Source organism: Lissotriton vulgaris, chromosome 11 (assembly GCF_964263255.1).
Source record: "Lissotriton vulgaris chromosome 11, aLisVul1.2, whole genome shotgun sequence".
NCBI classification, from domain to species: Eukaryota; Metazoa; Chordata; class Amphibia; order Caudata; family Salamandridae; genus Lissotriton; species Lissotriton vulgaris.
The window spans coordinates 1,067,444,213-1,067,470,789 of NC_141699.1; the positions used below are offsets into that span (position 1 = coordinate 1,067,444,213).

Consider the following 26,577-nt stretch of genomic DNA (forward strand, 5'->3'; position numbering starts at 1 on the left):
CAGAGCGTCGACCAACTTCGGCGCCGACGCAGCTGCGTCGGGCGTCTTCGCCTTCGACACCGTAGTCTTCGGATCGGCCATTTTGGCGTGGCTCTTGAGCTCGACGGCCATCTTGGATTTCTTCGGCGCCGAGGCCTCCAAAGTCTTCGACCCGACCAGTGCGACTTGCGCTTTCGGTTTCGATACGGGTGGCGTCGACACCGATGGTTTCACTTTCAGTTTCTGCACCAGGCGCGGTGCCGTACCAATGTCCGTGGCCGGGCCGGAAGGCGGAGCCGTGGGACGGGAATCAAGGCTTTGGGTAAGGCCCGAAGGCGATCCCTCGGCCTGGGCCTTAGAATGTGAGGTGGCCCCCGAGTCAGTCTGAGGAAGCTCCTCCTCCGAGCTATCCTCTACGGTGGCAATGGCCCAGTCGTCGTCCCCTACCTCCTCGACGACTTCCTCGAACTCCTCGTCTTCCGCGTCGTAGTCCTCCTCGACCTCCGACGCAGGTTAGAGTCTGAGATATTCTGGACGGTGTCGTCATCTACATCCTCCTCGAAGATGTTCGCTGGAGGGGGTGCCGAACTCTGGGCCTGCAGTCTTGCGGCCCGGCGGAGCTTGAGAGTCTTCTTCGACCGGAACTTGGAGCAGGCAATACACTTGGCCTCGTCGTGGTCCGGTGACAAGCACTTATTGCGCACTGGGTGCACGTCGATATGCGGGTACTTTGAGGCACACACCGGGCACCTCTTAAATGGACTTCTCCATGATGAAGTATTCTGGAGCGTCGTGTAGGCCCGTCCGCGCCGAAAGCACGCGGGAGGGTAGTAATGGTTCGGAGCCCATGAACAAACAAACCCGAACGATAGACAATACCGACGCGAGTCCTAAAGACCTTTTGGTCTCAAGTAAAGAAAGTTAAACAATTATCGATTCCGACAGAGGGAACCGAAACACATCCGAACCCAATGGCGGAAAAAAACAATCTGGGGATGGAGTCGATGCCCATGCGCACTGTAGTCCAGGGGAGGAGCCACCTATCTCGTGATACTTCGAAGACTTTTCCAGGACAACAATGTGCAATCATCCAGACCCAACACTAGGCGGCGGCGATCTATGCACAGATATGAATTCAGCAGCCCACATGCCTCGAACATGGGGGTTCAAGCCAGCTCAAAAGGTGCACCCTCAGCACTGGGGAGGCCGAGAGCAGAATTCTGTTTTGTCGTTGGGCGCCCTGTAGCATTCAATGGGGAGTTTTCGGTTTGAAAACACTGAAGGCACGGGAACGAAGCTCTTCTGGGTGCGACCACCACTTGGAGAGTTAAGTTGGGATGCTGGGGGTTGGTTAGGCCCAGTCAGTTGGCCCCCTATTCGGGTCAGATCTTCTTACTGGCTCATGGTCGCGGTGGGGGGGGGGGCTATCTTCTGGTTTGAGGCTGCAGGTGTCGGCTGGAGGCAAGTCAGGGGTCACCAAATCTCAGGTCAGGATTGCCGGGAAGACCGCCTCTTGCTGTTGGGCCACTCAAACTCTGCCTTTGGGCATCAGGTGCAGACTCACACTTTGCCGGACCAGGAGTCTGTGGGTGAACAAATTCAGTGTTCAGGGAAGTGTTTTTTCTTTTGAAGGCAGGGCAGGTCCTAGGACACACAAGAGTTCCGCTTCTGCTGGTCAATGTGGGAACAAGCCAGCAGCGATGGCAGCAAGTTAGTGGTCTTCCTCCTCTTAGCTTCAGCATGGCTACAAGTGTGGATTTAATGTGCTGAGAAATTGGATACCAAACTTTCCAGTTTTCAGTGTAGCCACTATGGTGCTGTGGAGTTCGTAATGACAAACTCACCACAATCTACTCAATGGAAGCGCTGCACCTACAATGTCTAAGAATGGAATTAGACACTGTAGGGGTACAGGGTTCATGCACCTGTACCCTAACCACTTGTATAGTGCACCCAGCTAGAGGGGTGACTGATCTACGCCAGGGCAGTGAGTTGTAGGCATGGCTAACTGGGATGTGTGCCATGTCAACTCATTTCTTCTGCTCCAAAATACGCAGCCTGCAAAGGCAGTGTGTGAGTGTGAAGGTACAGAGCCTCTAAGGGTGGCACAATACGTGCTGCAGCCCTTAGAGGCCTTCTCTGGTCACAATGGTCTGGGTTCCTGTGGTACCATTTACTAGGGGCTGCCCTGTGGCCAGAGATGCCATTAGGGTTTAGGCTTCAATGTAGTTTATGGGAGAGAACACAGGCCCTGGGTACCTTATAAGCAGGAGCCCATGGCACCCTCAGTCAGAGCACATCAGCAATTCAGAAAAAAGTGGGAACAACCATGCAGAAAGAGGGCACTTTCTCACAGGAAACTTTTTTGGTGGGGGTTTGTTAGTTCGTTCTATACAATAGCCGTAGCGTACCACATATAAAATCCAACTGTCTGTGGGGATGTCTTTCCATTGCAGTAGGTGGTGTGCTATTATGCCTCCCATTGGTGTTGCGTTGGGGTCTTTTGTTGTGGGCAAGTCACGGAGTTTGCTCCTCCCCCTCTCGAGGGTTGCCCCCTGCCTCTTTGCCTGCCCCGAAAGTGCTGCCTTGATTGTGGTTGCTAGGCTTGGTATCCGAATTGCTGGTATGATTGCTGTCCGCCGCCTTGAGTTTGTTGTTGGCCTGTTAAGAATCCGCTTCCTGTGAGTCTGATGTTAAAACATTCTTTTGAAGGTGCCTCTGTGTTGTAGGGCTCGCATAGCCCTAGTCGTTTAATCGTCCTTTATTTGTTGAAGTGGTTCATCAACGTCACTTCCAATCCGAGCCTGTAGACTGAGGGTTGGATCTCGTTTGAAGCCTGATATTCGGAGCCAGGCGTGCCTACTCAATGTTGTGCCTGTGCACACTTGTCTGCTAGCTGTATTGGCTGCATCTAGGGCTGATTCAGGAAGGTGTTCGCTATGTTTTTTCCCCTCTGGCACAATGGATTTTTGCATTTGTATCCTCTTTTGGGAGCTTGTTCATCAGTTCTGAGATGTCATCCGATTGTTGGTGGCCATACCTGTTGAGTGCTACGAAAACAAATGATAGACCTAATGCTGAATAAATCATACATTCAGCCCCAGTCAAGAGATCTGGGTTAAATCGATCATTCTTTTGCTCACCATGCCACCCCAGTTTAGACCCAGTCATATGCGAATCAGTCGTGACCCTGTACAAACCGAACTGCCAAGCCAGGTCCTCCCTGGACCGGAAACAAGCATACTGGGACTGGTTTCTGGGTATTACACATCAGCCAGGCTAGCTTGAATCCAGTGGCACAGTGAGCAAGGGACCCACGTCTGGGCATACCCATCCCACTTAGGGTAAAATGTGCTACGCAAACAAATGGACGTAATGCTGAATAAATCATACATCGAACCCCAGTCAAGAGATCTGGATTAAATCAATTGTTCATGGCGAGCAAAAAAACACTATGGATTTAGGGTCAGATCTCTGTACTGGGGTGAATGTGACATTGTTCTGCATTCTGTCCATCAATTGCTCTTTTTGCATTTGTCACCCCGAGTGGGGCGGATATGTCCAGACATGGGTTCCTGCTCTCCATGCCACTGGACTCAAGCTATCCTGGCTGATGAGGGCTAAAAGCCTGAAACCAGTCCTAGATGCTTGTTTCCAGTCCAGCCTGGCAATTTGGGCTGGACTGTTCCCACTGGGCGCAGGGTCAAGACATATTTGCATATGGCTGGGTCCAAACTGGAATGGCAAGCAAAAGAAACGATGGATTTAGACGCAGATCTCTGTACTGGGGTGAATGTATGACATTGTTCTGCATTCTGTCCATCAATTGTTCTTTTTGTACCTGGAGTTTGCAATGTGCCATTGTGTTGCTGCTTCTTTCTCGACCTTTCTCCCTACCATGTCAATTCTTTTGCTTTCTATCTGGAAGTAGACCAGTGGAGGAGTTCTTGCCATGGTGAAAATGATTGAGTCTGGCACTGTTTCCGTGAATGAATTTAGGTTATTTAGTGGAAGGCGTGTATTTTTTCATCAAGCCTTGGGGGTACCCCTTTTATTGAGGCAGGCTCTTTGAAAGCCTCCTAGCCTGGTCCAGGATACTTGGTAGCATTGTGATGTTTTGTGTCCCCTTGGTGGATGGTGCCAAAGTCTCTAGGAAGAGGCAGGAGTCTCCTTTTCACTCCTCCAAGTGGACCCCGAAAGTATCAGCTGCTCTCTTGATGAGGTTGTTGTAGAAGGCTAGGTCATCTGGTGGGAAAGTCTTTGAGGGATTGCTACAGACATCTTCCTCTTCGGTATTTTTGGCAGTGCTGGCGGCTTACGCAGGAAATTGGAGTCCCTTCAGTACTTCATCCAACTTTAGTTGACGGAAAAACGCCATTTCTGCTTGGAGGTGTCTTTCACTCTGCCTCGAGGGCCCTTTCGGCATCCGAGCCTGGGGAGATCCTCTTCTTGGGCGTGGTGGTCTCTGGCTCCGAGGGTGTGGTCTTTCCCTTTGTGGCCTCTCGTTTGGCACGTGCATTTGTTGATTTAGACGATCTTCCCTTGTAGGTATCCTTAGGGTGGGATCCGTGGGGTTCTTTTGGTTGTGGCTGACGCCTGGGCAGCGCTTCGTCTCCCGTTGCTTCCAGACCAAATGGGAGAAAAAAAAGAAAAGAATCTGAAGAAAACTACCACGCACAAGAACTTCTGGGGCGCAGTCTGAGGTCACAAGAGGGATGGACCATGCACCAAATGGTGCTTGAGGACGCCCCAAGCAGAAAAAAAAAAAAAAAAAAAAAAGGAATATTTCTTAACCAACCCCCAGATGGCAGAATAAAGGCCAGCATGTGAGACCAGAAAAGGTTTCATGTTGCAAAACCCACTTTCCTACAGGTATACAGACTGTATTCTGCCCTAAAATTTTACAAATCTTAAGTGCAGCAAGTTTCACCATTTCCTATATATAGGATACTACCAAATAATCACAAAATGCTCCAGTAACCAAGTAAGATCAAATTGTGTGTTAAGCTATTATTTTCTGGTCAATTATTTATTTATTTATTTAGGAGTTAAAATACTAAGTGACACCCCATGCAGGATTAGTCAACCTGCTTACTTACAGACCACTAATAATTGGACAACTATGTTTCAAAGGAAGTTTGTTTCTCAAAAAACTGTTAAAGGTGAACTTTACAATACAGTTCACTCCCCCACTCCCCCCCCACGTACCCCGCCACTGCCCCCCTTTCGCCCTGACGAAATTGCTGGTCACAGTCTCAAGCACAGTTACTTACAAACTATCGCAGAGTGGCACACTGATGTCATCAGGGCACGAACAAACGTATTGGATGAAAGCTGCTGCTCACTCAAGTTGCCCTGCAAAAATACAGATTGTAATATTAGCCATCAAGAACAAAGCTGGGAGAGACAAGACCTCTGGAAAGAGAAAGAGCTAAATGAGGCTAGTACAGAATCTACTGAAATGGTAGTGCATAGTATAGATGGATACAATAGTCACAGAGGGGAGAGTTCTCAACTGTTAGTCTGTTTCCAAGATTCACAGGATTAAATCATTCCGTGGTGTTGAGGTGGGAGTAGCATGGTAACCTTACAAAAGCAGTCTGAGATCATAACAGGCCGAAAAGACTTTCAGACAGTGTCACATTAGTAGCCAGTTAGCATGAATAGAATGTCCTCATTACTCAAAAGGTAAGTAATCTGTGGTTTGAGCCTCTACCAGAAAGAGCGTTACTCAAAGTAAGTGACTTGTTCTCCTGATAGACTTCAAACCAACGATTTCTCACCTTTTGAATTGATAAAGCAGTACCTACTTGGAGAGGACTTTGAACGGATGAACCTGGCTGTCCAGACCATGGTGCTTTGTGTACATATAAAGTGACGCCAATGTGGCTGCATGGCAGATGTCCAGGACAGGAACTCCGTGTGCCAAAGCAGTGGTAGCAGCTTAGACCCTGGAAATTGAGTTCACAGTCCTTCAGGAGGCTGCTTTTTGGCCAATGTGTACAAGATGTTAATGCAGAGCACGATTGTAAGAAAGTGCCCTCTTTTTGCATGGCTGCCCCCACTTTTTGCCAAACTGCTGATTTACTTTGAATGTGTCCTGGGTTCCTGCAAAACAGCTACCCAGGGCCTATGCTCTTTACCTAAACTGCCATGAGAAAACTCAATTGGCACTCTATGGCCGCAGGTCAGTCCCTTGTAAATGGCACCCTAGGTACCCAAGGCACCGAGGCCAGGTGTAGGAAACTTGCTCTATATATACTACACCAGAATGAGGTATAGTGAGTGTTTAGAGTCCAGGTGACCTCAGAGGTAGGCAGGGGTTAAAGTTAGATAGAACCATACACTCTTTTTGTGGTAGAGTGGTCGAGCAGTAAGGCAGCATCAGAGGACAGTGTTAAGCATTTGATATACACACTCAGTCAGCAAATGAATTCACACACTCAAGAACTGAACTCTAGACCAATTGTTTTTGTATAAAAAGATATACTGTTATTTTAGAACCAAGCAAGCCTGGCACAGATGAGCATTAAATACTTCTATGTAATAAAGTTGCTGAATATAGAACAGTTTGAAAATGCAATAGAAATTGTACTTTGATTTACAGGGGATGCAGTAGGTTGCAACACTTAACAAATACAGTAAATTGAAATGAATTAGGCTTTTTCAGTAAATTACAGGTAAGTTACTTTTTACGTTACTTTTCAAACTCAGTGCTCGATACCTAGATACAACACTGGGACATTTCCTGCAAACCGCTAAGTAAGGAAAGGAATATGCTACTTACCAGTATGCATCGGTTCTTGGTATGTAGGGCTGCTGACATTCATATCTGTGCATAGATCGCCGCCTAGTATTGGGTCCGGATGATTGCACATTGTTGTCCTGGAAGAGTCTTCGAAGTATCACGAGATAGGTGGCTCCTCTCTTGGAGTACAGTGCGCATGGGCATCCTCCCCATGATTGTTTTTTTCCGCCATTGGGTTCGGATGTACTTTCCAGCACTCCAAGTTCGGAATCAAAAAAACTTTTCAAAAGGCCTTCGGTTTCGTCGGTATTGTTCGCGATCGGTACCGATAACCTTCTTTAACATTACTTTGCACTCCGGTCGTCGAATTGGGCCGTTAGGCCTTCGACGCCAAGTGGACCGACGGTCGATGGAACGAAGTCCATTCAAGTACTGCCCGCAGTGCAACTCGAAGTTCCCACACACTGATAAACATCCAGTGTGCAACAAATGCTTGTCTCCAGATCACACAATGAAGACAATTGCCTAGCTTGTGCCCAGTTCCGGTCCAAAAAGACTATCCTGAATCGACAGGCGGCAAGGCAAGAAATGCAGAGGTCGGCACCAGAGCCCGAGAATATCTTAGACGACGAGGAACTTGTTGACGCCGAAGACTCTGATCAAGAGGAAGATCAATTCTCCAAGCACAACTCTGAATATTACATCGACGAAGAAGAAATAGTCGATGCCGATGAATACGACCAAGACATCGTAGCTGTCGAAGAAGACTCCGATGACGAAGGGCAAACCGTGAGTACACCGCCCCATACAGACATTACAACAATATCAGAGACTCAGGTCGAGGCCTTAGCCAAGATCAAGATACTAGTTCTACATACCGCCCGGCTAAGAACATACAAAAAGAGCCTTCTGAGACACGTATTCCAAGGCCAGGCCTATCGAAACCGAAACTCATCGACACGACAGTCTTCGTACCGAACGTCGTAGAACCGAAGGTGATAAAGCCAAAGGGCGCTGACCCGAAGGCCACCGTTCCATCAACACCTTCGAAGCCAAAGGCCGTCAAATTGATCTCGAAGCCAAAGGCCGTCAAATTGGCCTCCAAGCCAAAGCACGTTGACTCTAGCAAATCGGGTTCGACGGTCGAAAAAGGAAAGAAGGCTGTCGAAGGCAAAAGGGCTACGCCCAAGGCTGTCGTCGAACCGAAAGCTAAAGTAGACCACACAAGATCAATCGAGCCGAAGCCCGTCAATCCAAAAAGGACCATCGAGCCAAAACAGCAGGCTCCAAAGTCACCTCTAACACCTAAACAGGTTACCGAACCGACAAAACCGCTCAGTCCAAAAACAGTGGTAAAACCTGTCGCCAAGCCTCAAAAACCGATTCAGGCACCAAAAGCGGTCGAACAGAGTAAAGGCATCGAACCGAAGGTCAAACCAAAAACTACGGTGCCAAGGCAAAAAACTGTGGAAGAGGAGATCATCCATCCAGACCCAACCAAGGGAGGAGCCACCTATCTCGTAATACTTCGAAGACTCTTCCAGGACAACAATGTGCAGTCATACGGACCAAACACTAGGCGGCGATCTATGCACAGAAATGAATTCAGCAGCCCACATGCCTGGAACATGCTACTTACCAGTATGGTGTTGGGCTCGGATGATTGCAGGTTGTTGTCTTCTTGGAAGAAGTCTATGTAGTCACGAGATAGGTGACTCCTCCCTTGGACAATACTGCGCATGGTCATCGACTCCATCCTCAGATTGTTTTTCGCCATGGTGGGAATGATGGAGTTAGTAGAAGTAAAGAGAAAGGATGTCCATGCGCGTGCATCTAATTAAGATGATTACTGGAACGGATACAAGTCCCAGGGAGGCGGGAGGGCGTGTAGGATTCTGCAGCTCTACATGCCAAGAAAAGATGCATACTGGTAAGTAGCATTTTTCGTTCGAGGCATACGAGCGGCACATTCTACACTTATCAACGATTGTGCAGCAGTGTCTCCCCTAGCGGTGGTCCCTTGTATCCGTTGCAGCATACTGAAATAGTGTTTTAAGGACAGCTTGGCCCAATGCAGCTTGCTACTTGGCTTGCACAACACAATAGTGTTTAGTGAAGGTGTGTATTGTAGACCATGTTGCTGCCTTGCATATGTCCTCTAGTGGTATGTTTCCTAAGAAAGCCATAGAGGCTCCTAGTTTGCGAGTGGAGTGTGCTCTAGGAGGAACTGTTAGTGTACGTTTAGCTTTTTGATAGCATATTTGAATACACTTTGCAATCCATCTGGCAATTCCTCCTTTAGAGATGGGATTGCCTTTGTGTGGGGTAGATAAAGATACAAACAGTTGTTTTGTCTTTCTGAAGGATTTACTCCTGTCTGTGTAATATAGTAGAGCTCTTCTAACATCTAAGGTGTGTAAAGCCCTTTCTGCAACAGAGTCCGTTTTTTTTAAAAACACCGGTAACTCTACTGATTGGTTTAGGTGAAAAGGAGTAATCACTTTTGGATGGAATTTAGGATTGGGTCTAAGAACCACTTTGTTAGGATGTATTTGAAAAAATTGTTCTTCTATTGTGAATGCTTGTAATTCACTGACTCTTCTCAGAGAGGTGATGGCAACAAGGAAGGCAGTTTTCGATGTTAGAAATTTTAGTTCACACTTATGTAAAGGCCCAAAAGGGGGGTCCATGAGTCTATTAAGGACCACATTTAGGTTCCATACTGGTGCAGGTGGTAACCTAGGTGGAATTATTCGTTTTAATCCTTCCATAAATGCTTTTATTGCAGGTACTCTAAAGAGAGATAGATGTTGTCTATTTTGTAAATAGGGTGCAATTGCTGCTAGATGCAGGCGTATGGAAGAATAAGCCAAATTGGACCTTTATAAGTGTAGAAGGTAACAAATGATATTTTGGATGGAAACATCCAGTGGATCAATGTGATGATTGTTACAGTATATTGCAAATCTTTTCCACTTAGCAGCATAACATGCTCTGGTAGTGGGTCTTCTAGCTTCTTTAATGATATTCATATAGTCTGGTGGTAAGTTTAAGTAACCAAACTCTAGGACTTCAGGAGCCAGATCGCCAAATTCAGTTGGCTTGGTTCTGGGTGCCTTGTTTCTCCATGGTTCTGTGTTAGCAGGGATGGTGTGAGCCGTAATTTCTGATGTGGAACCAGTGAGATCCAGTAGCGTGGTGAACCACGGCTGGCGTGCCCATGTGGGGGCCACTAGTATTCGTTTGAGAGACTGTTGTCTGAGCTTGCGTACTACTAGTGGAATGAGTGGGAGAGGCGGAAAAGCGTACGCAAATCTGCCTGACCAGTTCATCCATATTGCATTCCCCTCCGACCGTGGGAACCTGGCGGCTAAGGTTGGTCATTTTGCATTTTCGTGGGTGGCAAACAGGTCTATCCGTGGCTGCCCCCACATTTGGAAGAATGGTTGTAGAACTTGTGGGTGTATCTCCCATTCGTGAATCTGTTGTGACTGACGACTCAACAGGTCGGCTATCTGATTGTGAATTCCTGGAAGGTGTTCTACTGTCAGATGTAGGTTGAGGGATGGCCCATCTCCAAATGTTCTGTGCAAGCTGGGGCAGTTGCAGAGAGTGTGTCCCCCCTGTTTTTGTATATGATACATGGCTGTCATATTGTCTGTCCGGACTAGGACAGCTTTGTTTTTTATTTGTACTTGAAAAGTCTTGAGTGCTAGGAAAATTGCTAGGAAAATTGCTAGCAACTCTAAATGGTTGATGTGGAACGGTTTCTGTTGATTAATCCACTGACCTTGAGTGGTATAACGCAAGAGATGGGCTCCCCATCCTGTGAGGGATGCATCTGTCGTAAGCACTATTTGTGGAACAGGGTCTAGGAACGGCCGTCCCTTTGTTAAGTTTTTGGTGTTCCACCATTGCAGAGAGCGATATGTACGGCTGTGTACCAACACCAGGTCTGTGAGCTGACCTTGAGCCTGATTCCATTGTTGTGCTAGACATTCTTGTAGTGGGCGCATTTGCAGTCTTGCGTGAGGACGCCATCATTCCTATTAGCTTCATAAACTCTGGCTTGGAGAGAGTGCTGGCATTGAAAAAGGGATACTAAGTTCTGAATACTTTGAATCCTGGCTTGACTGGGATACGCTAGAGCTGTAGATGTGTCTATGGTACCTAGATATTGATGAACGTGCGATGGCTCTGGGTGCGACTTGGTGTAGTTTATCGTAAATCCTAAGTGGTGCAATGTTTGAATTGTTTGTTTTGTGTGTTGTACACACTGGTTGAACGATTTTGCTTTTATGAGCCAGTCGTCGAGGTATGGGAAGACATGTACTTGTTGTCTTCTGAGATGTGCTGCCACTACTGCTAAGCACTTTGTAAACACTCGTGGTGCTGTTGTGACCCCTAATGGAAGGACTTTGAACTGATGGTGTTGTCCTTGTATGACAAACCTTTGATACTTCCTGTGCGCAGGATGTATAGGAATGTGAAAGTAGGCGTCTTTTAGGTCTAGTGTGGACAGAAAATCTCCCTGCTGTAGTAATGGGAGTACTTTTTGCAAAGTGATCATGTGAAAATAATCAGATTGTATGTAGTGGTTGAGGGGCCCGAGGTCGAGAATTGGTCTTAATGTCCCGTCCATTTTGGGAATTAGGAAGTACAGGGAGTAAACTCCTGTTCCTTGCTCCTCTAAAGGAAATACTTGAATAGCATATTTTTGTAGAAGTGCTAGAACTTCCTGATGAAGCAGAGTTTTATGGTCTGTGGACATTGGACGCTGCCTGGGTGGTATGTTTGGGGGGGGGGGGGGGGGGGGGGGGTTGCTGTGAGTTCTAGGCAGTAACCATGTTGGATGATTTGTCTTACCCACCTCTGTGTTGTGATGGTGTTCCAGACAGGTAGGAACTGTGAAAGTCTGTCCCCTACAGGAGTGGAATGCTGTAGGGGAGGCAGAGGGAAGTCACTGTTTGGGAGTGTAAGAGGAGCAGTTGTTGTTATTACCTCTGCCTCTTCCCTTGTTGTTGTTGCCTCTGTATCCTCCTCTAAAGTATCCTTTATTAGAGGAGGTTTGCGTGTTTGTTTTAAAAGATGATGTGGTCTCTGTGCCTGTTTGCTTTGCGCCCCCTCTATAGAAGGAGCGGCAAAAATAACCTTTATTTTGGGTGGATTGTAACGCACCACTAGACTTAGCGGTGTCCTTTTTCATTTTCTCTAGTGTGATATCTACCTACGGCCTAACCAACTGGTTTTGATTAAAGGGCTGGTTCAGGATGGTAGTCTGTACCTCTGGTTTAAAACCTGAAATGCGTAACCATGCATGACGTCTGAGAATCACACTAGTATGGACTGCTCTGGATGCTGTGTCAACTACATGTAGTGCGCATTTAATTGAGGCATTAGATATTAGTTTGCCTTCTTGTAAGAGCTCTGCTGCCTGATCTTTGTATTGATCAGGGAGATGTTCCATTAACTTTTCTAGTTGGTCGTAGTGAGCCCTGTCAAAGTGTGAAAGTAAGGCTTGTGTGTTTGCTATGCGCCATATGTTTGCTGCTTGTGCAGCAATCCTTTTTCCCGACGCATCAATAATTTTTGATTCCTTGTCAGGCGGGGGCGTGTCACCAGATGTTTGGGAGTTTGCTCTTTTACGTGCATTTGACACTACCAAAGAGTCTAGTGGCAGATGTCCCTTAATATAGACGGGATCAGCTGGTACTGGTCTATACTTTTCTACTCTGGGATTTAGCATTCTACATCTTACTGGATCTTTAAAAATATCCGGTGCATGCTTAATCACCCCTTTGATCATAGGTAATATTTGAGTAGACCTTTGTGACTGCTCAATAGAGTCTAGTAAGAAATCCTCCACAATGGCATCAGAGTGCATTGACACCCCATGGTAAAGGGCAGCTCTGTTTAATGAAGGATTAAACCCAATACTATCTTCTGTAGGGGAGGGTTTTGTTGGGTAGTACTGAGGCTCCGGGATGTCTGGTGTAAAACCATATGCCTCGTCCTCCTAGGGATATTGTGGGTTGACATCCTCATCTAAAGGGTATGTTACGTCATTGCCCCCACCTAAATCATACTCTTCATCAGTGTGGTGTGATGATGCAGGAGATTGAACTGGAGAAGTTATAGGTTCAATGTAAGGATTAGGAGAGGAAGAAGGTGAAGGAGAGGAAGGGTGCATTGGAGAAGTTGCACAGTCCTTTTTGGCAGGAACCACAGGTGGAAGTGGTGTGTGTCTGCTTGTCTTTTCTTATATGAAATTGCTTCCACATGTCCAGTTTTTGGATTAATATAGACCTTTTTCTGTACAGGATCTGGTTTAAACAGTTTTTCTTGTTCCACAATCTTCTTTGGCGTCAATTCTTTCGGTGCCAATAGAGGTTGATTAGTGTTGTTTGCCTTGTAAGGAGTGATCGAGTCCTGTGGCAATGTCTTCGGTGCCTAAGGTGTTTTAGGCTTGTCTGTATTATGTCTTGGAGGCTTTGGTACCGATTTTGTAGATTTCGGCGTGGTGACAGGTTTTGTTGGGCCTGCAGCGCCGGAATCTGGCTTCCCTTCTTTGTTTTTGGAACCGGAGTGTTTCGGAGTCGAAGCTTTCAGGTTCGGTACGGTTCTTGGCACGTGATGTTTCGGTGCCAATGGAGGAGGTGGAATTGGCACGTGATATTTTTTCGGCGCCGAGGCACAGGAAGGCGTAGTCTTTGTCCTCGGAGCAGAGCCCGAAGGCGGGGCGTCGGAGGGAAAATTTCTGTCTCAACTGGGCCCCATAGCCGAAGTGCCGACCGCTGCCTTTGTCTTGGGTAGTGTATGTTGTGCGGGGGCAGTGGTACTCACAGGTTCTCGAGATTGAATTGAATCGTCTGAGTCCTCTGCCCCCGATATGATCTGGAGATAAGGCGAGTCTTCCTCGGCGATGAGTGGAGCCTAGTCTTCGGAGATATCTTCGATTGGATCTTCGTCCTCGGAGAAGTCTTCAACAATCTCCTCCTCACAGATTGACTCTGGTGCTGGCGCGGTTCTTCTCATTTCGTGTCGACGGGCCGTCCGATCCCGAATAGTTTCCTTAGATCGGAAGGAGGCACAGGCTGCGCAGGTCGACTCGTCGTGTTCTGGCAAGAGACAGAGGTTGCAAACCTCGTGATGGTCGCTAAGAGGGAATTTTGCTCGACATACCGGGCATCTCTTGAATCGAGTTCGGTCCATGAGGCGTAGGCCGTACGGCGCAGATAGGCCCAACGGCCCGGGTCGACGCACCGGAATGTAGCTGGTGATGTCGAAAAGTCTATTCGATGTCGAAATAAGTTTATCTAAAGTTTCTCGCTTCGAAAGATGCAGAAAAAGTCTTTTCTAGCCGGAGCGTAAAACTTTCATCCGAACCCAGTGGCGGAAAAAAACAATCTGAGGATGGAGTCGATGACCATGCGCAGTATAGTCCAAGGGAGGAGTCACCTATCTTGTGACTACAAAGACTTCTTCCAAGAAGACAACAACCTGCAATCATCCGAGCCCAACACCAGGTGGCGATCTATTGCCAAGTGTAGGATCTGCAGCTCATATGCCTCAAACATACGTTTTGGTTATTTGTGCAATTTTTTAAGAATATTTTTAGATTTCCACACTTAAAAACTTTTTGGAAGAAAATTGTCAATGTTATCCTATGGAGGAAAAACAGGTCAACGGTTCACAGGTAAGTAATCGACTGTGGGAGTTAAGGTTCTGGGGTTAGACTCAGGGGTCCCCCAGGGTCAGTGATGCACTGTTGCACCCTCAGCAGCACTAGGGCGGCCGGGTGCAGAGTGTTGAGGCCCAATGTTATCCAATGGGGGATAGGTGGCTTCCGGTTGGTAGCTGCTGGCAAGCAGGCCACTGGGTTGTTAGAGCAAAGCTCCTAGGGTTAAGGTCAGGGCAAATGGGGAAACAAAGTAGCACAAAGTGTGCACCCTCAGCAGCACTAGGGCGGCCGGGTGCAGAGTGCGGTTTTGACGTCGGGTGCCCTGTTTTCTACGGGTTACCTCCGGTTTGCAAAAAGGACTTCTGGGTGTGACTACCACTTCCAAGAGGTCGGTTTGGGCACACAAGGCTGTGGGGCGTCAGGTGCAGGTGTGCCTTTTGGGGTTATATCTTCTTACAAGATCAGGGTCACGGTTAGAGGGGCCTTCTGGATTTAGGCCGCAGGTTTCAGCTGGAGGCTTCAAGCAGGATGAGGGCCGCCGGATGTCGGTTCAGGATTGCCGCGGGGGGTGGACTTCCTCATGGCGTTTACCCAATAAAGCTCGGGCCGGGTTCAGCAGGTGTAGAGTGGGCTGGATTCGCGCTCTCCGGCTGTTGCCAGAGGTTGCAGCTGAACAAATCCCAGTGCTCATGGGAGAAGCAGTCTATGGAAGTGAAGGCAGGCAGGACCTCATGGGTTTTTGAGGTTTCTGGCTGCAGGACACACCGGGATTTCGCAGGAGCAAGTTAGAGGGAAGACAGGCCTGTAGGGCTGGGGCCAAGTCAGAGGGCGTCTTCTTGTTAGCTGGCTGCACGGCTGTTCGGTCCTTGTCGTTTCTGATCTGAGTAAGCAAGGTTCAGGGTGCCCCTATATACTAGATTTAGGGGTGTACAGGTAGGTAAAGTACAGGGACCAATGGGCCCCTATCCTGGGGTGGGTTCACCCCTTATTGTTCCACCCTCCAGTGGGAGGGGCAGGAGCCTGTCACAGGTTGGTTGGGTCCCCCCCATCCTCAAGATGGCGGGGACTCATTTGTGCTACACCATGCCTCCCCCACCTGAGGGGTGGAATTGGCAGAGATGGGCACACCTCTTTCCCTCACTTTTCTTTTCCCGCCAGTTCTCACGCCCAAAGTGGGGTGTAGAACCAGTGGGGACCAGTTGCTGAAAACAGCAAATGGTCTGGGGAGGCTCACAAAGGTGCATGCCTTTGAAGCTTCCCCTTTGTGAATCCTGCCAACCCGGGAAGGAGGCTTGGCACCTCGTCCCAGGATGCGCATTATTTCGGGCACCAGAGAGCAGCAGGCTCTCGACCTAGGGGCTGAGAAACATGTCTGTTGGTGGTAGCCTAAGCAGCCACTCAGTCGGGACACGAGAAGTTGGTAGAGTTTCAGGGGGCATCTCTTAGATACCCTCTGTTGTGCATTTTACATTAAATCCTACACTGACATCAGTGTGGGTTTAATGTGCTGAGAAGTTTGATACCAAACTTCAGTTTTCAGTGTAGCCATTATGGTGCTGTGGAGTTCTAATGACAAACTCAGCACTATATACGCTTAATGGCAGCACTGCACTTACAATGCCCAGGAATGGACTTGGGCACTGTAGGGGTACAGGGCTTATGAACCTGTATCCTCAGCACTGGCACAGTGTACCCAGCTAGAGGGGTGACTGACCTATGTCAGGGCAGTGGTTTGCAGGCATGGTACACAGGGATGTGTGCCATGTCGACTCTTCACTTTGTTCTGCACCAAGACCTTCAAAGGGGGTGTGTGTGTGTGTTGGAAAAAGAGGCAGCATCTGTGAGGCCTGCACAAGGAAAATGCTACTTACCAGTATGCATCTTTTCTTGGCATGTAGGGATGCAGAACCACACACTTTTGCATTAGAACACCATCTGGTGTTGGGCCCGGATGATTACACTTTGTTGTCTTGGAAGAATCTTTGTCTGCTGGGTAACTCCTCCCTTAGACCCTAGTGCGCATGGGCATCGACTCCATCCTCAGATTGTTTTCGCCATTTGGGCAAATGATGGAGGTATATCATTACGGATAAGGATGACCATGTATTGTGTATCTAAATAAGATAATACTGGAACAGATATAGGTAGCCGGGGAGGCGGGTGGGCGTGTGTGGTTTTGCAGCCCTACATGCCAAGAACAGATGCATACTGGTAAGTAGCATTTTCCGTTCGAGGCATATGGGCTGCAGACCACAAACATTTGCATAGATTGCACAGCAGTTTCTCCCTTAGCGGCGGTCACCCACATCTGTTGCAGTAGTTTGAAATAATGTCTTTAGTACAGCCTGGCCTACACTTGCTTGTTGTTTTGCCTGCACATCTACACAATAGTGTTTAGTAAATGTGTGTGTAGTAGACCATGTAGCTGCTTTACAGATATCATCAAATGGTATGTTTCCTAAGAATGCCATAGATGCTCCTATCTTACGGGTAGAATAAGCCCTAGGAGGAATGGTTAAAGTTTGTTTTGCTTTGTGGTAGCAAATTTGAATACACTTAACGATCCACCTGGCAATGCCAGAGTTTGAAATCGGATTGCCTTTATGTGGAGGCGAAAAGGACACAAACATTTGTTCAGTTTTACGAAAAGTTTTGTCCTATCTATGTAGTATAGAACTGCTCTTTTTACGTCTAGTGTGTGAAGAGCTCTTTCTGCAACTGTTTGCGGTTGTGGAAAAAATACTGGTAACTCAATGGATTGGTTGAGAAGGAATGGTGAAATGACCTTTGGCAGAAACTTTGGATTTGTCTTGAGAACCAGTTTATTATGATTAAGTTGTATAAATGGTTCTTGAATTGTTAATGCCTGTATCTCACTCACTCTTCGTAGTGATGTAACTGCTACTAAAAAGGCAACTTTCCATGTAAGAAACTGTAACTCACACTTATACAATGGTTTAAATGGTGGACCCATAAGTCTTGTGAGAACAATATTTAAATTCTAGACTGGAGAAGGTGGTATTCTTGGAGGAATTATTAGTTTAAGTCCTTCCATAAACGCTTTGATTGCAGATACTCTAAACAATGACAACTGTTGCCTGTTTTGGAAATATGCCGCTATAGCCGCTAGATGTAATCTAATTGAAGAGTATGCTAAATTACATTTTTGCAGATGTAATAGATAGCATATGATGTCTTGTATTGAAACATCTAAAGGGTTAATGTTATTTGTACAATATACAACAAATCGTTTCCATTTTGCCGCGTAACATGCTCTAGTGGTAGGACGTCTTGCCTCTTTAATGACATCTATGCAATCAGGAGGTAAATTTAGACATCCAAACTCTAAGACCTCAGGAGCCAAATCGCTAGATTGAGCTGCATTGGGTCTTGATGCATAATCTCTCCATGGTTCTGTGTTAGTAGATGATGGAAGAGTTTTAGTTTGTGGTGTGGTACTACAGAGAGCTGCAGTAGCGTTGTGTACCATGGCTGTCTCGCCCACATTGGTGCTATTAGAATCAATGTGAGAGAATGTTGTCTTAGTTTGCGTACCACTAATGGAATTAGTGGGAGAGGTGGAAAAGCGTACGCAAATTTGTTAGACCAGTTCATCCATACCGCATTGCCTTTGGATAACGGATGTGGGTACCTGGCGGCGAAGCTTAGGCATTTGGAGTTGCTTTGTGTGGCAAACAGATTATCTCTGGTTGTCCCCACATTTGAAAGAATGGCTGAAGAACTTGAGGATGAAGCTCCCATTCGTGTATCTGTTGTCTGACGACTTAACAGATCTGCCAATTGATTGTGAACTCCTGGTAGATTCTCTGCTAACAGAAAAATGTTTTTAGGAATGGCCCATCTCCAAATGCTCTGTGCCAGCCAGGAGAGCTGTAGGGAGTGTGTTCCTCCTTGCTTCTGAATGTAATACATTGCTGTCATATTGTCCATCCGGACTAGTACAGCCTTGTTTGATATGTAATGTTGAAATGATTTTAGAGCTTGAAAGATTGCTAGTAACTCCAGATAATTTATGTGAAGTACTCATTGTCCATATTCCTTGTACTGTGTGACTTTGTAAGTGCACTCCCCATCCCGTGAGAGATGAGTCTGTGGTCAGTATTATTTGTGGAACTGGCTCTATAAACGGCCTGCCCTTGGAAAGGTTTTTGATGTTCCACCATTGCAGAGAGCGATGCGTCCGGTCGTCTACCACCATCAGATCGGTTATCTCTTGTTGAGCCTGATTGCACTGACCTGCTAAGCATTCTTGTATGGGGCGCATTTGTAGCCTTGGTTATGGTACTATGAAAATGCAAGATGTCATCATTCCTATTAGCTGCATGAACACTCGAGCTTGTAGTGAGTTATGCTTGGAATTTTTTAATGAAATTCTGCATAGCTTGTATTCTTATTAAGTTGGGATATGCTACTGCCTTGGAGGTATCTATCGTGGCCCCTAGGTACTGCTGAGATAGGGACAGTTGTAGATGTGACTTGTTTTGATTTACTGTAAACCCCAACTTGTGCAGCAGGCAGACTGTTTGATGCGTGTGCTGTACACATTGGTTGTATGACTTGGATTTTATTAGCCAGTCTAAATATGGGAATACATGAATGTTGTCCCTTCTTAAGTGTGCTGCTACTACCGCTAATAAGTGGAAACTACTGGGGAAGGGCTCCCCACAGTAAGGCCAAACAACAAATTGACTAGAAAACTATACAAGTGCCAATACTGTTAAATTTAGTACACCTTCTCAAGTTCTTCACTATAAGAATCAAACTTAATAAGAGTGCAAGACCTGAAAAGCAGTCTGAAAGAATCACTTTTTATTCATTTTTACATTTGTTGGTTCGATTTCACCAAATTTACACAAACATACCTTATTTACAAATCAATATACAATAATGCATTTGATTATACCATAGACAATAATTTGTTCATTTTAGAGCATTTTGGTCCAATTATATGTATTTAGAAGGCTTTATGGTGTAGCAAAAGGGGTCTACGCGTTTCGAACCCCTATTTAGTGTGGAGTTCTCATCAGGACCTCACAGCTTCAAACCGGAATGTGCCCTAGTTCTTAAAGTGCTTGGCGTGTCACAATCTACTCGGGACTTATGGATTCAATCTGTTGTGTGGGAGCTGCGAGGGGAATTGTATGCAGTCTCCTCTCCGTAATGTTGGATTTCTGACGCGCTCTCCGTCTCGCAGCATATGTGCTCACCGACATGCCGGTGAGCACACAGGCTGCGTGACGGAGAGCGCGCCAGAAAGTAAAGGTTGACAAGCGAGCTGCTTTTACATCCAACATTACGGAGAGGAGAATGCATACAATTCCCCTCGCAGCTCCCACACAGACTAAATCTATAAGTCCCGAGTAGATTGTGACACGCCAGGCACTTTAAGAACTAGGGCACATTCCAGTTTGAAGCTGTGAGGTCCTGATGAGAACTCCACAATAAATAGGGGTTCGAAACGCGTAGACTGCTTTTGCTACACCATAAGGCCTTCTAAATACATATAATTGGATCAAAATGCTCTACAATGAACAAATTGTTGTCTATGGTATAATCAAATGCATTATTGTATATTGATTTGTAAATAAGGTATGTTTGTTGTGTGTGTGTGAGAGTGTAAGAATGGAATGTGTATTGTTGATCAACGAAGTATGAAAGTTGAGGATGAAGCTTCTTCATTGTTTTTATTGTGAAATAGTTTTTGTTTGTTAATTGTGTAAATTTGGTGTAATCGAACCAACAAATGTTGTAAAAATATGAATAAAAAGTGATTCATTCAGACTGATTTTCAAGTCTTGCACTCACATTAAGTTTGAATCTTATAGTGAAGAACTCAAGAAGGTGTACTAAGTTTAACAGTATTGGCATTTGTATAATTTTCTAGCTACTACGGCTAGGCACTTTGTGAATACTCGAGGTGCTGTTGTCACTCCGAAGGGAAGCACCTTGAATTGGTAGTGCTGTCCTTCTAGCACGAATCTTAGGTACTTTCTGTGAAACTGATGAATGGGAATGTGGAAGTAGGCGTCCTTGAGGTCTAATGTGGCAAGGAAGTCCCCCTTTTCTAGTAACAGTAAAACTTGTTGTAATGTGACCATATAAAAGTGGTCTGAATATATGTACTGGTTATGGGGTCTTAGATCTAGAATTGGTCTGAGAGACCCGTCCTTCTTGGGTATGAGAAAATAGTAAACCCCTGTGTTTTGGTGTTCCTTTGGTACTGGTTCTATTGCACTCTTTTGCAGTAGTGATTCTACCTCTTGCCTTAGTAGTGAGAGGTGCTCTTGTGACATAGGACGTTGTCTGGGTGGTATTGTTGGAGGAGTGGAAGTGAGCTCCAGGCAATAACCCGACTGAATTATTTGTCTCACCCACCTGTCTGTGGTGATTGAGTTCCAGACAGGTAGGAACTGTTGTAATCTTCCCCCGACCGGAGTGGAATGGTCTAGGGGGATGGAAGGGAAGTCACTGTTTGGGAGTAGAGGCGTTGCGATTGTTGTTGCCTCTGCCCTTATTATTATTTCCTCTGTACCCTCCTCAATAGTATCCCCTACTGGGTGAGGTTTGGTTGGTCTGTTTGTAAGTAGAGGAGGTATTGTCAGCTTGGAAACCTTTTGATGCACCCCTATAGGATGAGCGACAAAAGGAAGGTCTATGGGCTTGTGTTTGTAAAGCGCCCATTGATTTTGCCGTATCCGTGTCTTTTTTCTAGCGCACTATCTACATTTGGACCGAGAAGATGTTGGTCAAATGGCTGGTTTAGTATACTGGCTTGTACCTCTGGTTTGAATCCCGAGATTCTTAGCCATGCATGCCTACGCAACAGTACCCCTGTATTTACTGCTCTAGATGCTGTATCTGCAGTGTCTAGTGCGCATCTTATGGAGGTATTCGTTATAACCTTGCCGTCTTGTATTAAATCAGCAGCCCTAGCCTTATATTTTTCTGGAAGGTGTTGCATGAGAGACTCTAGCTCATCATAATGAGCTATGTCGTATCTTGCTAACAGAGCTTGAGTGTTAGCAATCCTCCATATATTAGCAGCTTGTGATAGTGTGCGCTTCCCTGAGGCATCTAGAAGCTTTGATTTTGTCTGGGGTGGAGCATCCCCTGTTGACTACGAATTGGCTCTCTCTCGCATTTGACACTACCAGCGAATCTAGTGGCAACTGTCCCTTAATGTATGCCGGATCAGAGGGAGCCGCTTTATATTTCTTTTCCAGTCTGGGGTTATTTGCCCTAGCCCTGACTGAGTCTTTAAAAATTTCTGGTGCATGTCTTACCACTCCATTCAGTATTGGCAGTGTGGTAGTGGTTTTATGTGATGTTAACAGTGTATCCATAAGAAAATCCTCTTCTATTGGATCTGTATGCAGGTCTACTTCATGGAAAGTAGCTGCTCTATGGATGAGTTGTGTGAACCAAATGGTGTCATCTGGTGGAGATGGTCTAGACGGGTATGCCTCGTCTTGTGGTAGATCTGGTGCATTGTAATCTTCCCATGGGTCACTTGATGACCCAGCCATATAATCTGGGTCATCAACGTCCTCTATTTGTTGATAACTGTGTTGAGAGTATGTATCCCCATAATTCTCCTCCTGTGGTATCATACTATGTGTACTAACTGGAGAGTGTGCAGGAGAAATATCTAGTATGTCTACTTGTGGTGAAGGAGGTCTTGTGGGTAGAGTCTGAATATGCTTCTTTAGAGGAACAGGAGATGTTTTAGGACAGTCAGGCACTGTATATATTTGTCCAGTTTGTGGATGAATTTTCAGTCTTTTGCCTTACATCAGGCTAGAAAATCTCTTCTTCAAACAATAGGAGAGTCAGGGTGTAGACAATCACTCTTTTACCCATAAGATCAAACTTTTGTAACAACGGAAGAGTGATAAATACAAAACACCTCAAGTGGCAATTCAATGAGAAAACCGATGAGAAAACAAGACAACCAAAAATAGCTAAACCTGGTGAAGGAACACAAAAGTTAATTATAAAAAGAACCCTCACTCACCAACCTGGAAGTGACATGCTTCATCATTGGGTTCACACTGGAAGGACGAATGTCCTCCCAGTGTACTACTACAACTGTTTACAGCGGAGCGGTTTCTTTTGTGTGTTGATGCAGTGAAAAACCAAAAGTGATAAATGAGTGCAAAACTTAAAAAATGCGTAGTTGTGACTGTCAACTACTTTATTAATAGTCCAATCAGCATTAATTAAAAACAGGTGAATTTGGGACTAAGTAGGTTTTTTAAAATTGAAAACCCTTAGTCCTCTGAAAAATTGGTCAACATGTTTCAGCTTAGGAGCCAGAATCGCTCAGCATTCGTCAGGACCATAAATGTAATCCTCGCTAAGGCGCACCCAACCGTGAGGATATAAATGTGAAAAAAAATTGTAAAAATTGTAGTGAATTACTCACGGATTTACCCGTGGAGGCACAATCAGTAATTTACTGGGGCCTTCTATAAAATGCGCTTTTTGTCCGCATGTCATGGGCATACACGGCAGGGGTTTCCCTTCACGCCGTGCAATTTTTTTGCTGGCGGCTCCCCACATGCAACCTATTGTTTGCACTTCCGTGGCCCGAATGAACATCTCTTCTACGAGTAAATCTTTCTTCAGCGTCGATTTCTGTGGTTTGGAGCCGTCAGATTTAGTTTTTACAGTGTATTATCTTTGGAACGGGTCTTGCTTTCATTTCCGAAGATTGATCTTGCTTTTTTCTTGGATCCACGCTTTTTGGATCCGAAGCTTTAGCTGCCGAGTGTTTAGACTCGTCCGTTCTTGGTGCCGAAATGTGTTTAGTTACGGAAACCACTTTCGGGTCTGACTTTTAGGTACTGAAGTACTCTTTCAGTGCCCAACTTTGTTTCGGAACGTCTCTTTTGGTGCCGAACTTGGTTTCGGTTTCAGTTCGGTAACCCTCGGTATCGAAGGGTGCCTTGGTGCCGGTGCTGACTCTGGCTTAAAACACTTTCTGTTTTTCGGGACCGACGGTCTGACTCGAGCCAGAGTCGACCGGAGACTTTTTAACACTCTGTTGCCAAGCCCGAAGGCAGGGCGTCGGACGTTTTCGATCGGTGGGCACCCGGACCCGAAGGTGGGGGTGGAACCGAAGCCTGTCCCGGAATGGGGAGGTGAACATGGTCGACGCTCTTACTCACGACCTGTTGACCAGCTGGAAGAAGATCATCATCTTCGGATTGATCCTCCGCTCCGGAAGCTGACTCTTCTGCCTCGGAAGCGACGTCTACTTGCTGTTCTTCGACGTCTACCTCGATCGGTGCCTGGTCTATGATGAGGTCTGGTGTAGACGACGATGACTGCTCCATAGCTCTTCGAGCTAGACGGTCTCTTATTGTCTTCTTGGACCGGAACGAAGCGCAGGTCTCACAGTCTCGACTCTCGTGCTCTGGAGACAAGCACAAGTTACAAACCTCATGTAGGTCGGTGTGGGAAAACTTGTGTCCACACGGAGGGCACTTCTTGAACGGTGTTCTTTCCATGAGCCAAAGGCCCAATGGCGCAGTTGGGCCCAACGGCCCAGACGAGCGCTAGAATGGAGAAGTGGCTCCTCTCTTTGACGCAGGCAACCGGTATCAGTGTCGAAGACTATCTTGATGTTGTAGATTGATTTATGGATTTGAAAAGAGATCGGTAACGGGACAGAACGATGAACACATCAGAGCGCGATGGCTGAAAAAAACAATCTGAGGATGGAGTCTATGCCCATGCGCACTACGGTCTAAGGGAGGAGTCACCCAGCCGACAAAGAATTTTCCAAGACAACAACAAAGTGTAATCATCCGAACCACCACCAGATGGTGATCTAATGCAAAAGTGTGTGGTCTGCAGCCCATATGCCTCGAACATATTACTACATTTGTCCTTCACGCAACTTCTTCCTCCGATCCCCTGGACAGTGGGGGATTGCAGCAGCACTCGCCCGGCCTCTCATTCCTTCTGGGACCTGGGGATGGGGTCCTGGGCCGCTAGGGCCATCTTCACAGGGGGTGCAATGGCACCTCTCCAGCTTTGTTTCGCCCCGCCTCCTTCGCGGGAGCACACTGGTGCTCCCCGTCGGGTCTCATCTTTGCCAGGGGCCATGGTCGGCGCCTGGCACCCCGTAGGGGTCAGCCTTTACTCAGGGCACAACAGCGCCCCGGCTTTACTTCAGGGCCCGGGATGGGGTCCTGGGCCCCTCTTCGCGGGGGCTCGACATCGCTCCCCGCTTCCTCCATTTTGCCGAGGCGCGATGGCGTCCCCCCCCCTCCTCCCAACTTACGCGGGGGCCAGGGTGGGCTCCTGGCCCCCCTGCAGGGCAACTTCAGGGGAAGTGCGACGGCGCGCCTCAGCTTCCCTTCTCCTTGGGGGCAGCTCCTAACCCACCAGAGGGGCATCTCTGAGACAGTCGGCGGAGCACCACGTGCTTAGTCGTCGGCCTTCTTAGAGGTCAACGGTCGCCTACCTTCCGGGGACTATATCTCATCTCCTGGGGGTCCGATCTTCCCCATGTTCGCGTGTTCTTGCTCCTAGTGGCGAGCCCCAGCCACTGGGAGCGCACTCCTTCACACTCCAGGTCCCCAATAGGGTGCATTCTGCAGGGAGAGGTCTTCATTGGCTCCCTGCACCAGCCTTTCGCCCGGCTCTCCTCCTGGGCCTCTTCTCCCTGCACAGAGGCCCCTGCTTCTGTGCACCGGTCCTGGGCTCTTCTGGCGCTGTTAGGGCCCAGGGTGACAGTCAGGGGGTCTCTCCTTCCAACTGCCCATTGCCAGGCTCCAGCACCTTCCGCCTCAGCAGACCATACCCCAGAGAGCTTCACTTCCTGTGCAAGCACTTTTTAAAAGTTGAGTAGGGGGCTGGCAGGAAGTCACTGTCCTATCAAACAGCGACATATCACTTCCCTGCCCCTGCTCCCTCCTTGTCCAGCCTCTGGGTTTGTTCAAAATGGCAGCGTCCAGGGTCTCTGGCCACATGGTTTCTGAAAAAGCCCTCGCTGCCTTCCCTCATTGGTGCAGCCTGGTGCCTGGAACCTAGTGATGGCTGCTGATGGATAAGCCTGTAGCCCCACCCATCTTCTCTTTGTGGGGAGGAAGCCTTAGCTTGTGGAAGAAAGGTTATCTATCCATCCAGCCAAGGTCAGCCCTCAGCCAGGGTCTGGTTATGGCTGGCTCAGAGAAATAGGACAGTCCTGGATGACCCAAAAGCAGTACAAATATGACTTTGGACTCTGCAGAATACCCCTTTTGACATCCATTACAGTGGACCTTAGTGCATGTCTGGAATCTGTAGGCCTTTTGAAAGTTACTTTAGCCCATGGGCTCCACATCCCCATAGGGGATTCATGAAGTAAAACACACTGACTTTCCCTTTCATGTTTCTTCCCATTGTATAAGGAAAATGCTACTTACCAGTATGCATCTGTTCTTGGCATGTAGAGCTGCAGAGTTTTACACTTAGCATTAGATTGCCACCTGGTGTTGGGCTCGGATGATTGCAGGTTGTTGTCTTGGAAGAAGTCTGTAGTCAGGAGATAGGTGACTCCTCCCTTGGACAATACTGCGCATGGGCATCGGCTCCATCCTTAGATTGTTTTTTGCCATGATGGGAAATGGAGTTAGTAGAAGTATATAAAAAATAAAAACAGATGTCCATGCGTGTGCATCTAAGTAATATGAAAACTGGAACGGATACAAGTCCCGGGGAGGCCGGAGGGCGTGTACAACTTTGCAGCTCTACATGCCAAGAACAGATGCAAACTGGTAACTAGCATTTTCCGCTCAAGGCATATGAGCTGCAGATTGTACACTTAGCATTGATTGTACAGCAGTGTCTCCCCTAGCGGTGGTCGCTTGTATCCGTTGCAGTGGTTTGAAAGAGTTTTAAGGACAGCCTGGCCTACTGCAGCTTGCTGCTTGGCTTGCACATCAACACAATAGTGTTTAGTGAAGGTGTGTGGTGTAGACCATGTTGCTGCCTTGCACATGTCCTCTAGGGGTGGGTATCCTAAGAAAGCCATAGAGGCTCCTACCATGCGAGTCGAGAGCGCTCTAGGAGGAACTGTTAATGTACGTTTAGCCTTTAGATAGCATATTTGTATACACTTTACAATCCACCTTGCGATCCCACCTTTAGAGATGGG

General features: G+C 47.1%; 1 protein-coding gene across 3 annotated transcripts in view; it reads right to left on the reverse strand.

The window, feature by feature from the left end:
• Positions 1-26,577, reverse strand: part of EIF4G1 (eukaryotic translation initiation factor 4 gamma 1) — a 1,004,595-nt gene that overhangs the window by 8,017 nt on the left and 970,001 nt on the right. For all 3 annotated transcript variants that reach the window (XM_086944451.1, XM_086944450.1, XM_086944449.1), the window contains one exon: positions 5,253-5,334. In XM_086944451.1, the coding sequence (XP_086800577.1) occupies positions 5,253-5,334 (82 nt within the window). The remainder of the gene's footprint in view (positions 1-5,252; positions 5,335-26,577) is intronic.